The following is a 15,468-nucleotide window of genomic DNA, read 5'->3' as shown; positions in this document are numbered from 1 at the left end:
TCAGCTTCCTAAGCTGTGAGCACACCCATTGCCCTCTCTCACTTTTAGGTCTTCCCTTCCTTTTATTCCTACTTCCATTCCCAAAACAGGAGCAAGAACTTGATCTTTTTCTGTCACCCAGCACTCAGCACCCAGCAGGCATCTAATATTTACAACAATGATTATTGAGAGGGGGGGAAATATCTAACTATGGGATTTTATCTTCTTGTAGGGACAAACAAACAAAAACCTATTCAAGACCTTTCCTGGGCAAGACACCATGACCCTGGCTGTCCACATCACTTTCCCCACTGGTCCTGCCCTCTCAATAAGTCTGTTTCTGTGTGTGATGAATAAGGGAGAACACAAATGGTCTCATTCCCACCCACACACTTCACATCTTTTCTTCCTAGCCACCTCCATTTCACCAGCTGTCCCCACAGGAGAAATAATTGGAAAGTTGGGGGGCGGGGCACACAAGATGCAGAAAAGGTGAGGTTTTAGAGAGACACAAGAAAGTGGGGGGAGGGGGCACTGGTTCTCATTCTCTTCACCCATATCCGAACTTGGACCCTTCCCCCTTGAGTACCATCACAGCCTAGGCCACTGGGAGGACGGAGATCATAGTCAGAAAGGACAGTACTAAATCAAGAACAGTGGTAGCCTTCCTCTATGCCTGTCAGCCCACCATTGGCAGCCTCTTTCTGCTTCCTGTAACTAGAGAGCCCAGAGCAGGTCATCTGAGGCTGGAGGCCCCAGTGGAGGCTCAGACAGGGAGAGGGAGGGCGGGGTCTTTGATTAAGGCAAGATCAGCAGAGCAGATGGGTCATTAATATAACTAGGACCAGAAAAGGACACACTAAGCAGGATCTGATTTTTTTTTCCCACAATTGTCCTGGGATGCAGATTAAGATACCAAACTGTGCAAAGGTACAGACAGAGAAAACAGAAGCTGGCATGTCCAAGATCCCTGACTCTGAAGTCTTTCCCTTCTCCCTGGCAAAGATCCTTACATGATGCCCACTTATTGGCTGTGTGAGACCAGAAGGGACCAGTGCAGCCCCTTTCAGTACCAGCTTTGGGTGGCTACCCTATTTGAAGATCCTTTCCTTGCCCAGAATGAAGAGGACAGCCCATGCCGCCCCAGAACAAACTGTGGGCTCACGGCATCTAATGTGGCTTTAGGAGATGCCACTGTCAGATACCCACAAGTAGCTCTCTCAAACAGAGCCGTTACAAAGAAATAGCTGCCCATTTCAGTGCTGACAGTAACAGGACTCAGGAAGTTGCCTGCTGACTCCAGGATGGAGTAACAGTAGAAACCAGAAATAAACTGGAGTTTCTGGTTCCCAGGGCAAGAGACCCTAGACCTGGCAATAACTCTGGTCAGAAGTAAGACCTCTGGAATCCTGCAGGCAAGGCATAGGTGAATTCCTAAGCTGCCTCAGGAGAGCTGAGGGACAAGCTAGAAGGGAAGAGAACCAGACAGGGCTAGTGGTGGGAAGTAGAGGGGAAGAGAGAGGAAATACAGGTGGCTGCAAGTGTACCTGAACCTCTAACTCAGCCTCAAGACGCTGCAGTGACCAACAGGACCCAGCAGTGCTATAATGTTGAAATTTTACTGATACCTTCCCAGCCTCGGTTTTCATGTCTGGTGGAGAAAGTGTGTTGAGCACAATGGTGTTGAGCGCTCTACAAGATTGCAGGCGGATGATCCCAAGATGCCAGTATCACCGGAAAGTGCTCAGCAGCAGCAGGCAAGCTACAGGGTCCCCCTCCCCTTGCTGCTTCTCCTTTTCCCCCTCCCCTGAGCCACCAGGCCCCCGCCCCCGCCCCGCCTCCGGTGTGAGATGGGGGCGGGCGGCAGGCAGAGCTGAGCTGAGCTGAGCGGACCGACACAGACGCTGCCACCTGATCCCATCCAGGCGCAGCAAGGCAAGCTACCGGCACAGGCGTTCACGGCCCCGTTACCTTCAGACCCGGGCAGATTTCAGGAAAAGGAACCCAGAGGAGTGGAGGGTAGCCCCTTACCCAAGTTGGAGACAGAGCCTGCCTGCGTGAGTACTGCAGTAGCCAGCCGGGGCTGGAGGAAACAAGGGTGCACTGCAAAGGGGATGGGAGCCTGGGCAGTTGCAAAAGATTGTCTTGGGGGCCTAGTGCCAAGAGAGCTTGAGGGGGTGGCACGGCACCCTTAGGAAGCAAGGAAGGGGATGAATCTGGCCTATTCCCTATAGTGACCAGATCTCTAGGAGCGATTGGGAGGAAATGTGGGGCGCGGTGGGGGTGGGAGTGGGTAGTGATGGAGAAAGGAGAATGAAGAGAATTCAGAGGCATGGATAAAAGCGGGGGTGGATAACAGAGCAGAGACTGGGGAAACCTGGAACAGCGGGAAAGGGATGGAAAGATATTCAGTCTCTTAGGCCCTATTGTTTTATCCTCTCGGCCCTTTTCTCTTGGGGACCTGTGTGACCTGGGATATGCCATGCCCCAAGTCAGGTTAAAACTCCACATCACTGAGAGGACAGATCCCAATGGTCCAGGCCTGGGAGCCACTTCTCCAAGGACATTAGCATCAGCCCTGGAGCTCTGAGGAGAGATGAGAAAGAGATCATTTGGGAGAAGGGTGGACATCTGGGTTAGTTTTCAAAGCTCTAGCTGGCAATACCATTTCTTCTTTGGTTCCCCAGGGAAAAGAAAGCAATTTACAAAACTGGGCAGCAGCCTGAGGTAGATTGCTCTGCCTAAAATTAGCATTGCTATTCTGATAAGGCTGGCACCCTGACCTGCTGGGGAGGTGAGGGAACCTCTTTCTCGCCATAGAAAAGACACTGGAGATAGGGACTACGTGAAGCCTCTCTGGGCAGCAGCCAGCGCCATCCCTCCAAAGCCAAGCACCAGCAGCATGGCCACCAATTCACTTCAGCCTCAAGATCAGAGGAAAACTCAGCCCAGGGATCTCCTCCAGGACCTCACTGCTAAGTTCTCCACAACAGAAATGACCTGGCCCAGGGAAGGCAGGCCTGCCTGCTCCAGTATCCAAATCCTACTATCTCTCTGGACCTGGAATGGTTTCCATATGCAGGATACATGGTTCTTGCTTTCAAATACCTGAATGTCTGTCATGAGGGAAAAAAAAATCTGCCTTGTGTTCTGAAAAGTGGTGCCTGCTACAGCACAGAATAGGAGACAAAAGGGCAGCCAAGCCTAGGAGAATGTCACAAGGCAGGGTGACTGGTCCTTACAGCCCCGGAGAGGTTCTTGGGATTGTGGGCAAGAATGGTCTAGGCTGTATCTGGAGGTGATAAGCAGCCTATCATTGCCAGTCGCCAAAATCCCCGGTGTTCCCATCCCTGGGGACTGGTGCCTAGGGAATTCCTATACTGATGAAGGCCAGTTCCCCTTGCAGACCTTAGATAGCAAACTGGCTGGCTCCCTAGATCCAAGCTTTATAGTCAGTGGATAAAGTCCTGTTAGTAGAATGGATGGGGTACCAGGCAGCACCCCCATTCTCCATGACTAGGAAAAGACCCATGTGGCTCCCCATACACTGGCCTCCTTGGCTGACTCAGACTCCTCTGAGAAATAAGGTGGTTTCAGCATGTTTAAGAGAGAAATAGACTTGCTTCTAATTATCTCTTGCAGATATCACAAGCAGGACTTGTGACAGGGAGAAATTTTGAATCCTCAAAGGCCCAAGAACTTGACTTCCTCCTACTGGAGATGAACCCTGCTCTGCCTAAGAAATCCCCAAAGTTAGGGAGGACCTAGGCTGGCTCTGCTGTGTCCTTGGTTGCCCTCTGTGGCCAGACCCTTGGCTCTCTCAGCTCCAAGATGATTACTGTCTCGCAGACTGGTGGAAGAAATTGGAAGATGGGACGTAGAGATAAGGGGAACTGTAAACAGGACATCTTTCCACCTAGATAGATTTATGGGTAATCTGGGATTAACAGGGGAGGGGGCACAAAAGAGAGAAACTGTAAGCCAAGCCCAGAGCCAGCGTTAGCTCATCCCTCCTGGGACCAGGTGTCCTAGTTCCATATCCATGCATATTCTCCTAAGACTACACACCCTCCTTCCCTTCCAAGAGAGTAGTGTGAGGCCTGATGCAGAGTCTGAACCCGCAAGACACCCACGAGTAAAACAAGACCCACCCTGGCCTGGGAGCAGGCATGGCTGCAGGAGCTAATGTTGAACCTGAACTGCCAACACACTCTTGAAAAGAAAGAAAGCCTGGACAGAAACCAAGCCCTTCTCTTGCCTCTCTCCCTCTCCTGCCCTAGAATGAAGGCTTATCTCTTGCTGGAAATCCTCAGAGATGTATCTTTATTCCCCTACCCCTGCCCCATTCCACCCAGGCTGTTTTTCCCTTTGCCTTGGCCAAGCACCTGCACCAGTCAGTTGATGGAGTCACCTTTTTGGATGTCTGGATATCGAATCCAGACAGGGTTAAAGTCCTTTCCCTGTGGATTTAGTTCCAGGCCCTTCAGGCAGTGAGACAAGCAGGAGGGCTCAGAGCGCAGAAGCATGCAGAATTACCAGGCCAGGCAGGGATGAAAAATAAGGTTTCCTTAAATTATTTTTTATTTATGTGCATGGGAGTTTTGCCTACATGTATGTCTGTGCACCTTGTGGATGCTTTGTACCTGCAGAGTCTAGAAGAGGGAGTCAGATCTCCTGGAACTGGAGTTACACAAAGTTGTGTGCCACCATATGGGTGCTAAGAATCAAACCTGGATCCTCTGGAAGAGCAGCCAGTGCTCCTAACCACTGGGCCATCTCTCTAGCTTGAACAAATCAGTTTTGAATGGGAACAGCTCACATAAAGTTACACCTTTAATCTCAGCATTCAGGAAGCAGAGGCAGGTGGATATCTGAGTTTGAGGTCATCCTGGAATCCTGGACTACATAGCAAGCTTCAGACCAGTCAGGATTATCAAAGTAAGACTCATCTGTCTTTTTTTTTTTTTTTTTTTTTTTTTTTTTTTTTTTTTTGGTTTTTCGAGACAGGGTTTCTCTGTGGCTTTGGAGCCTGTCCCGGAACTAGCTCTGTAGACCAGGCTGGGCTCGAACTCACAGAGATCCGCCTGCCTCTGCCTCCCGAGTACTGGGATTAAAGGCGTGCGCCACCATCGCCCGGCTTCATCTGTCTTTTGGAAAACTGAAGTAAGAGTAACGTTGAGTTCCCAGTCTGCTATAACTGGCTGTGTGACGATGAACAAGTGACCATCATCACTTAGCACCCCATTTCATCACTGGCTTAGTAGGAGACACCTGTGTGGTGTTAGGAGTTAGTCGTAATATAGCAGGCCTGTAGCACTAATCCAACTGAAGGAGATGAGGGTTGGCTGTTTCTGAGTTTATTCTCAGGGAACCCAGGACCACCCCTTAGCTCAAAGTGTCAGATGATGAGTCCTGAAAGAGAGAAGATCTTAGACTGAGACTTGTGTCCTGAGCCACAGGTTATTGCTGATGGCAGACCTGCAGAGCTAGATTCAAATGACAGAGACAAGTTAGACACAGTCAGAGAGGTAAACACACAGGGCTCAAGAAACAGAACGGCTTTAGTCTTGATGGCTGGACACATCCCAGACCTGTAATTCCACCCAACACGAGTTTATCTGGACAGTGAGGTGATAGGGTCTTGGTGATGGAGGTGGAATTCGATCTGCTCTGGCATCTCTGTCCACCCTACGCATTTAAGCTCTCTTTTGCCGAAGTCCTACTAAGCCTGGAGCATAGCTCCTCTGTCCACTGCAAACCTGTCTGTTTCCTTGTTCTGCCAGGCTTTTCAGGAACACTGGCCCTGCTACCAGAGCCCCAGGACCCCCCATGAGTGCTGGTAACGGAAGTCCTGGATAGTGAAGACCTGGTTGGTCCAGGAGTGAGCACTCCAGCATGCCACCCATCCTCCAGTGCCTGCAACAGTCCACCACGATGATGAGCCGCAGGAAATTCCTCCTACTGGTACTAGGGTGCAGCACCATAAGCCTCCTCATCCACCAGGGGTCGCAGCTCAGTTGGTAAGTGGGGAGATCTCATTGAGGGGGTATGGATGGCCCCATAAGAGGAACTGTAGTCCAGAGCAACCAAAAGGCTTCTCTGGGCTTTCCTCCCTGCCTGTAATCCAAAAGTATTTTCCATACATATCCTCTAGAGCAGTGGTTCTCAACATCCCTAATGCTGTGACCCTTTAATAAAGTTCCTCATGTTGTGGTGACCTCCAAGTATAAAATTATTGTTGCTACTTCATAACTGTAAATTTGCTACTGTTATGAATCATAATACAACTATCTGTGTTTTCCAGTGGCCTTAGGTGAACCCTGTGAAAGGGTCCTTTGACCCCCAGGCTGAGAACCACTGCTCTAGAGCCAGCCGGGCTACGACTGAACTCTGTAAGAATGAGTGAACTGTTCAGTCACAGAATCATTATCCAAGATTTGACTCTAGCCTGAGTCTTTCCTACAGCATCACAGCTGAATGCTTCCTCAAGGGCACCAGCAGCATTTTCTGTTGTTCATTCTTCTGAGACGGGGTCTCTCTTCGTAGCCCTTTTTATTTTATTTTATTTTTGGGTGCAGATTGCTTATCTTCATAGCTCTTTTAAAAGCTCTTTTTTGCAACCGAAAAGCTCCTCCTGGAACTCTTTAGAGCAGGCTGGTCTCAAACTCAAAGACTGACCTGCCTCTGCCTCTTTAGAGCTGGGATTAAAGGCACGCACCACTATACCTACCTGCCCTTGAGCTCCTGATCCGCCCACCTCCATCTCCTGAGTGCTGGGATACAGGTGTGTACTACCACACCTAGACACCAAGTTTATGAAGTGCTAGAGATCAAACCCATGGCCACAAGAATGCTAGGCTAGTATTTTACCAACTGCACTAAATCCTAAATCCTGCAAACAATTTCCTAGTCCATTACTTACGGCATAGGCCTCCATTTCTAAGATCATACCCTCAACTATACAATGTGTGAGCCTCTGGTCATTCCAATAGAGGGCACCAAACAATAAGAATTGGTGCTGGGCGCACACTTTTATTCCCAGCACTCAGGAGTTAGAGGCAGGCGGATCTCTGTGAGCTTGAGGCCAGCCTGGTCTACAGAACTATTGTCAGGACAGGTTCCAGAGCTACACAGAGAAACCTGTCTTGAAAATAAATTTTTTTAAAAAAAATTAAAAAAGAAGAATTGGTTTCTGTTCCTGATTCCCTGTGTAAACCCACTAAATCCCTAGACGTTTCAGGGTGTCAATTTCCCCTGTATTCCTGAGAATAGTATAAATAGACCCAGTGTCACTTGCCAAAGGATTTGCTGGTTTTATGGACGATGTTTGTATAGACATTATCCTGAGCCCAAACCAGCTACATACAGGAAATCCCCATGGTGTTCTCAACCCGCTTAGAGCTGCCCTTGTCACTTGATGCTTGGACAGCAGAGAAGAATCAGGAGTGAGTCAAAGCCTGTCCCCATCTGATAGGTAACCAGTAATTCCAAACATCCTTGCTGCAGGATCAAAGAACAGAGGTGCAAATGGCATCAGGACTATACTTAGGTTTAGAATGATACCTTAGCACACAGCAAAAGCTCAAGAAATGCACATAGAAATAAATGAACAGGTCTCCAAAGACCTTAATAGAAACATGTAACAAGAACAACCAATGTATTGCTGCAAAGTTTGAGGTTAACCCCCACACACCGAAAGGGATGAACTAGTTAAAGAAGAGAAATGAGAATGAAGACAGAAAAATGTTTGGTGACTGAGTCCTCAATTTCTATACACTTAAAGTAAGATCCCTCAAGGATCTCCAAGGACTGTTGGTCCTTACACTAATTCTACATTTAAAATTTTCCTTAGGCCAGTGGAGGTAGTTCACAACTTTAATCCCAGCACTCAGGAGGCAGAGGTAAGTGGATCTCTGAGGTTGACGCCAGCCTGGTCTACAAATCGAGTTCCAGGATACCCAGGGTTACACAGAGACACAGAGAAACCCTGCCTCAGGAAAAACAAAAAAATTACATTAGATAAAGCTAGGCATGGTGATGGTGATACACACCTTTGATCTCAGCACTTGGGAGGCTGAGGCTGGGGATCTCTTTAAATTCAAGGCCAGCCCATTCTACACAGCAAGTTCCAAGACAACCAAGGCTACACAGTGAAACTATCTCAAAACACTTTAATTAAAACTTAGCAAAGAGGACTGGAGGGATGGCTTAGAGATTAAGAGCACAGGCTGCTGCTCTTCCAGAGGTCCCAAGTTCAATTCCCAGCAACCACATGGTGGTTCACAACCATCATAATGGGGTCTGATGCCCTCTTGTGGCATGCAGACAGAACACTGTATATAAATAAATCTTTAAAAAATAAAATAAAAATAAAACTTAACAGAGAAGCTAGGTGTTAGTGAAGCAGGCCTGTAATTCCCGCACTCAGAAGGCTGAGGCAGGACCACAAATTCAAAAGCAGACTGAGCAACACAGCCTCTGTAGGCTTGCCTGGGTTACAGACTAACTCCTCCTCCTCTTCTTCTTCTTCCTCTTTTTTTTTCTTTTGTTTTTTTGAGACAAGGTTTCCTTGTAGCCTTAGGCCCTGTCCTGGAACTAGCTCTAGTAGACCAGGCTGGCCTTGAACTCATAGAGATTCACCTGCCTCTGTTTCCCAAGAGAAAAATGGAGATGGCTCAGCAGGTGAAAGTGTTTTCCAAGTGAACTTGATGCCAGGAGTTCCAGCCACAGATCCCAAGCTTGCCAAAGGGCACATGTGATGACTCACATCTTGAATCCCACAACTTTTTTCTTTCTTTCTTGTTAATACAAGGTATCTCTATGTAGCCCCGGCTGTCCTGGAACTATGTATCCAGGATTGCCTCTAACTCACTGAGATCTGCCAGCCTCTGCCTCAAGAGTGGGATTAAAGTGTGTACCACCACTGCCTGGATAATCCCAGAACTCTTTTTCTTAACATATAATTTTTATGTTCATTGATGTTTTGCCTGCATGTATGTCTGTGTGAGGATGTCAGAAGCTTGGAAGTGGAGTTATAGGCAGTTGTGAGCTACCATGTGGATGCTGGGAATTGAACCCGGGTCCTCTGGAAGCTCCTAACCACTGAGCCATCTCTCCAGCTTCGAATCCCAGAACTCCTAAGGAGATATGAGAGATGGAGACAAGAGAATCAGCAAGAAGGGCATAGTCCAAGTAACCTGTCTCAGTACAGAGACAGAAACTAGAGTCTTAGCCTCAACAAGGTAGAAAGAACAAATTCCAAAACTGTCCTCTGATCTCCACATGCATGCCATAGTACATGTGTACGTGTATACACACATGCGTGCTAAATAAATAAAAATTAAAAAAACAAGTCCACAAAACAGCTACTGAAAACAAAAAAACATTTATTCTCTTTCCATTTCTTTGAGTTATGAATCCAAATGTGGCTAAGAACTCCTGATTCCAGGTCTTTTGTAGATTTTCAATTAAGGTGTCTTCCAGACATATAGTCTTTTCTGAAGGACTGACTGAAAGGGATCTGAAACAGTTCAGATAGTTTGCAGACTTTAGTTCTTCAAGCAGGCTGATGGAGTCAGTTCTCAAGTTTCTTTGAGACTGTCATCATATGTTTTCTAGCTAACTGCCCACGGTCTGCCTGCCTCCTTCTAATAAAAATTATCCTGGCTGGACGGTGTTGGTGCAGTCCTTTAATCCCAGCTCTCAGGAAGCAGAGGCAGGAAGATCTCTGTGAGTTTGAGGCCAGCTTGGTCTACAGCGCAAGTTCCAGGACAGCCAGGCCTACACACAGAGAAACCCTGTCTTGAAAAATCTAAAAAAAAAAAAAAAAAAAAAATTAAAATAGCCCGGTGGTGGTGCAGGCCTTTAATCCCAGCACTCGGAGGTGGAAGCAGGCTGATTTCTGAGCTACAGGCTGGCCTCGAATTTACAGAGATCCACCTGCCTCTGCCTCCCAAGGGCTGGAATTAAAGACACCACCACACTCCCCAATTTACTACCCCCTCACTCTTTCCTCCCCCCCCCCCAAAAAAAACCCTTTATTTGTATTGTAGATGGGCTATTTTGCATGCAGTGCCATATAAGGCCAGAAGAGGGCATTGAGTCCTACAAGATTGGAGTTAAAGACAATTGCAGCCAATTGGGTCCTGGGAATTGAACCCGGATCCTCTTGAAGAGGCAGCAAGTGTTCGTTCATGGGGCCCATGTTAAAGGCTAACAAGCTCGGTAGGGCCCATCTTAAAGGTTACCTGCCACTTGACTTCTATTGCAGAATAAAGCCCAGGCCCGTCCATTTTTGCACACTGGCCACACTTGGTCCCCCCACATCGCCGCACCTCTGCATTTTCTCTTCTCACACACCCTGGGCTTTGCAGGTACCCCAAGTTGTTCCCTCTGAGCTGCCCGCCTCTGCGAGAATCGCCACCCCGTGCCAAGCACACGGCCGTGGCCTTCCTGAAGACTCACAAGACAGCGGGTACCACGGTGCAGAACATCCTGTTCCGCTTCGCCGAGCGCCACAACCTCACGGTGGCCCTGCCTCACCCGAGCTGCGAGCACCAGTTCTGCTACCCGCGCAACTTCTCAGCGCACTTCGTGCACCCGGCCACGCGGCCCCCGCACATGCTGGCCAGCCACCTGCGCTTCGACCGCGCCGAGCTCGAGCGCCTCATGCCGCCGGACACCATCTACGTCACCATCCTGCGCGAGCCCGCCGCCATGTTCGAGTCGCTCTTCAGCTACTACAACCAGTACTGCCCGGCCTTCCGGCGCGTGCCCAACGCGTCGCTCGAGGCCTTCCTGCGCGCGCCCGAGGCCTACTACCGTCCCGGTGAGCACTTCGCCATGTTTGCGCACAACACGCTGGCCTACGACCTGGGAGGCGACAACGAGCGCAGCCCTCGCGACGACGCGGCCTACCTGGCGGGCCTCATCCGCCAGGTGGAGGAGGTCTTCTCGCTCGTCATGATCGCCGAGTACTTCGATGAGTCGCTGGTCCTGCTGCGGCGCCTTCTGGCCTGGGACCTGGACGACGTGCTCTACGCCAAGCTCAACGCGCGCGCCGCCACCTCACGCCTGGCCACCATCCCCGAGGCGCTGGCCCGGGCCGCGCGCGCCTGGAACGCACTCGATGCGGGCCTCTACGACCACTTCAACGCCACCTTCTGGCGCCGCGTGGCACGCGCTGGCCGCGCATGCGTCGAGCGCGAAGCGCGCGAGTTGCGGGAGGCCCGCCAGCGCCTGCTGCGCCGGTGCTTCGGCGACGAGCCGGTGCTGCGACCCGCCGCCCAGATTCGCACCAAGCAGCTGCAGCCCTGGCAGCCCAGCCGCAAAGTGGACATCATGGGCTACGACCTGCCTGGCGGCGGCGGTGCCAGTCCTACCACGGAGGCCTGCCTCAAGCTTGCTATGCCTGAGGTGCAATATTCAAACTATCTGTTGCGGAAGCAGAAGCGCCGAGGTGTGCGATGGAGGCCAGAACCGGTCCTGGATAACCCTCCCCCTCGGCCCATCCGAGCACTGCCCCGCATCCCCCAGGCTACCTGAGTTCTGTCCGCCGTACTCAGGGCCCTTTTATTCCCCACGGGCTTGAGCCCTGTGTCCAAATGAGGTGCATCTATCTGCATCTGAGCCTGCCACCCCGGTGTCGCCTGAAGCCCACTTTCTGGGATGGCATTGATGGGCCACCCGCTCCTCCTTCCCAACTGGTTGGTGACTTTGACAAGAGATCCAAGGGCGTTTTAATACTGCCCACTCTGCCTTTTTCTGGGGGCTGAGCCCCCACCTGTGTGAAGTGGATGACCTCACACCCCAGAGAGGGCCTGAGGCCTGGGAAAATGGCCGTGCCTCCTGTCAGCACCTGAGCGTTTGTTCTTCCCAGGGCTGCAGAGGTCCCCTACTGTCTTCCAGGTTCTACCTTCCCTAGACATCTAAGCTGCTCCCAGTCACCCAGAACCAAGAGTTCTTGGGTTGGGCTTTTTGTTTGGTTCTTCTTCCTCCACCTCTTCTTTTTTAATAAAATAATTTTAAATTATGCCGGGAGTATGTCAGTAATTGAAAGCTAGAAACTACGGGTTTGAGGATGTGGCAGATCTTTGAGATGCTGTGACTGAACCCAGACTTCATCAAGCTCCACACCCTTTCTCGGTCCTTTGACCTGGCACATCCACAGTGACCATAGCCTTCTGAGCCCCACTTATTTGACCAAATGCCTCTATTCATCAATTCAACCACATTTCCCTAGCATCAAGTTTGGGAACGCAGATGAACAAGGAAGATAGGGTCTCAAACCTCAAGGAACTCCTAGGGACTGAGTCAGAAGCAAACCTGGGACAGCCACATGGTGTTGACAGGCTGGGAGCAGGGTCACTTTCAGGCAAGGGGTGGGGCTTAACTCCAGTGTTACCTCTCCCTGGAAGACCTTGACTTCACCACTGGACACCCCCTTCCACAGAAGCTCTGACAGGATGTGGTGGCAAATGCCTTTAGTCCCAGCACTGACTGGCAAGTGTTTGAATTTGAAAGCAGCTTGGCCTACATAGTTCTAGACTAGTCGGAGCTATATAGTGAGACCCTGTCCCCCAAAACAAACAAAAATGAGAACTAGGAATTCTGTTGCTTTCTCTAGAGCTACTTTGAAGTAGCTAGGCAAGTAACAAAACAGCAGCTCACATGGCCCGCTACTCTCTTCGAGCTTTGCTTGAATTGATTGGTGAAGGAAACACTACTTCCCACGTGATGGAACTGTGCCTATGCTCAGCGATCCTGCAGCTTCAGTATCTGCCCACATGTGTAGTGTCCAGTGTCACTCAAATATTGAAGGTCACATGCCACAGGCTGACCCTTTGGACCTTCTCCCAAAAGAATGGAAAGTGAGACTTTGCTATCAGCTTTTATTTTTCAATGAGACAATGGTTGGCTTGTTTGGGCAAGGGAGGTGGTCGTGGTTGGTTGGCAGGCTTCATGAAACTCCATCTTATTATCTGTTTACGCTTAGTATAACAAAATACCCGCGACTCCATAGCATATGAAGGGAGAAATCAGAGTTCTGGTGGCTCAGAGCATGGCTCCAGCCTCTGCTTAGCTTCGGGTGAGGTCCTCATGGCCGAAGGACATGTGTAGGAAGACAAAAGAGGAAAAAACAAAACAATATGGCACACTCTCAGAAATTAATTCCATCCCCAAGAACAAGAGCACACATCCAGCCCAGAGCCTCCCTTCCTCCCTCCCACCTCTCGACAGTTAAAGACCAAATGTCAACACACTTTGAGTTTGAAAGGCCCTGTCTCTGTAGCACCCTCTTTTCACCAGCAGAACTCTGGAAGGAGCAATAATTTGTGTCATGCAATGCTATAATTAGGTTTCTGCTGCAAAGCAGCGATAAAGTATTGTACTAGACTCAAGGCCATCCATGAAGACAGTGTCCTCTGGTCCCCAGGCCTGGAAAGCACTCCCTATTCTACCACCTTCCTGTAGCTGTAGCCTTTGGTCATGCCTCTGCAACGAATATCTTTGTCTTGCCCTTGGTTGCTATAGAAATTTCAGACATGTTGGGGGCTGGAGAGATAGCTCAGTGGTCAAGAGCACTGGCTGCTCTTCCAGAGGACCTGGGTTCAGTTCCCAGCATCCACATGGCAGCTCACGACTGTCTGTACCTCCAGTTCCAGGGGATCTGACACCTTCACAGCAATGTACATAAAATGAACTTTAAAAAAAAAAAAAGAAAAAAGAAGAAAATTCAGACTTGCCTTGTATCTACCTTGACGGGCCTCTCCTGTGCTCCCTGGCCCCTGGGCATGGCCTCGTTTATATGGTCCAAGTTCAACAAAGTACTACTCTGGATTCAAAAATACTTGGGTCCAGAGACTAATGCCACTCTTGAGCACTAGGAGACGGATCTTCTGTCTGACTTGGGGCAGAGGCTCTAGACCTTGATCCAAACAGTTGTAGTGCCAGCTAGACCCAGGAGGCAGGCTGTCTCTTAGGTCTCCAGTGTCTTCCAGCAAGATTCCTTATATAACATTCATTTGGTGTGTGGACCAATATGTGGCCTACTTCTTGTGATTCTGGAGTGTAGCATTTTGCTCCCCTGTAGGGTCAAGTTTCCTAAATGGAACTTTGGGAACAGTGGCCAGTCCGCAGAAGCTCCCTCAAGGTGCCCCATCTGCTTTTTGTTACTATGTTGGTTTTTGTTTTTTTAAATATTTATTTATTTATTATGTATACAATATTCTGTCTACATGTATGTCTGCAGGCCAGAAGAGGGCACCAGACCTCATTAGAGATGGTTGTGAGCCACCATGTGGTTGCTGAGAATTGAACTCAGGACCTTTGGAAGAACAGATAATGCTCTTAACTGCCGAGCCATCTCTCCATCTCTCCGGTTTTTGGTTTTTGAAGACGTGATTTCTCTGAATAGCCCTGACTGTCCTGGAACTTGCATTGTAAACCAGGCTGGCCTCAAAGACACAGAGATCTGTCTGCCTCTGCCTCCTGAGCGCTGGGATTAAAGGCGTGCACCACCACTATTCAGCTGCCCTATCTGGTTTTATCAGAGTTTCCCTAATATAATTACTCTATGCATGTTATATGTCATAGGTTGGCATATCCTATAAGAATTGTTCAGCCAGGCGTGGTGGAACATGCCTGTATCCCAGAACCCAGGAAAAAGAGGAAAGAGGATTGCAGAGCTGAGGTCATCTTTAGTTACTTAACGAGTTCAAAATTAGCTTGGACTATATGAGACTCTGTCTTTTAAAAGGAGAAAAAAAGTTTTTAGCTGATAGAAGAAAGCATTTGAGGAAGAATGCCATTGTCTGCTTTGTCCGAAGACAGCATCAGCTTGGATTTTCACAACTATGGAAGAGTGTGCAAAGTGTGAAGGACACCAATGGGAGAACAAGACTGTAGTCAGGAGAGGCTCTTTGGAGGAGGTACAGACAACTGAGAAGGGACAGTAGAAGGTACTTCAGACAGAGGGTACAGCCACACAGACACTTCGTGTGAGAAAGGCTGGCCATCTGCGAGACCGGGATACTGGGTGCTATACTAAGGGACTATTGGGAAGAGGGGTAAAAACACAGTTAAAGAGAAAGTCCTTGAAGGCTACATCCTGAAGCCTTTCCCTTTCTTCGTCTCACATCTTGGCCATGAAATAAATAGCTCACATTCCTGCCGAGATGAGCTGCCTCGCCACAAACCAGGCATGGTGGCGCACACCTTTAATCCCAGCACTCTGGAGGCAGAGGCAGGCAGATCTCAGCTCGAAGCCAGCCTGGGCTACAAAGTGAGAGCACTTTCTACATTTCCAGAGGACCCTGGCTCTGTCCCAGCACCCACATGGCAGCTCACACCATCTGTAACAGTAATTCCCTCTTCTGACCTCCACCAGCACACACATACATACAGGCTAAACACTCATAAAATAAATAAATCATAAAAAGGCCTGATGGAATGGTACCTGTCTGTTAATTCCAAGGAGGCAGAGGAAGG

The 15,468-nt window shown here is 49.4% G+C and overlaps 1 protein-coding gene across 1 annotated transcript; it reads left to right on the top strand.

Annotated features, from left to right (window-relative positions):
- The first annotated feature begins 1,841 nt into the window (after positions 1–1,841).
- Positions 1,842–12,004, top strand: Gal3st3 (galactose-3-O-sulfotransferase 3). The gene is made up of 3 exons (XM_041661584.1): positions 1,842–2,036; positions 5,763–5,999; positions 10,353–12,004. The coding sequence occupies exons 2-3, from the start codon at positions 5,875–5,877 to the stop codon at positions 11,521–11,523; spliced, it is 1,296 nt and encodes a 431-aa protein (XP_041517518.1). The 5' UTR covers positions 1,842–2,036; positions 5,763–5,874; the 3' UTR covers positions 11,524–12,004.
- The last annotated feature ends 3,464 nt before the right edge of the window (positions 12,005–15,468 follow it).

Source organism: Microtus oregoni, unplaced genomic scaffold (genome assembly GCF_018167655.1).
Source record: "Microtus oregoni isolate MIOR12 unplaced genomic scaffold, Mior012 000012F_ref0000307, whole genome shotgun sequence".
NCBI classification, from domain to species: Eukaryota; Metazoa; Chordata; class Mammalia; order Rodentia; family Cricetidae; genus Microtus; species Microtus oregoni.
The sequence above is the reverse complement of the archived record's forward strand: the minus strand, read 5'-3'. Positions and strand labels throughout refer to the sequence as shown.

Coding starts and splice junctions, on each gene's coding strand:
- Gal3st3 (XM_041661584.1), top strand. CDS start 5,875: ATGCCACCCATCCTCCAGTGCCTGCAACAGTCCACCACGATGATGAGC. Junction 6,000..10,352: donor CAGGGGTCGCAGCTCAGTTG/GTAAGTGGGGAG, acceptor TGGGCTTTGCAG/GTACCCCAAGTTGTTCCCTC.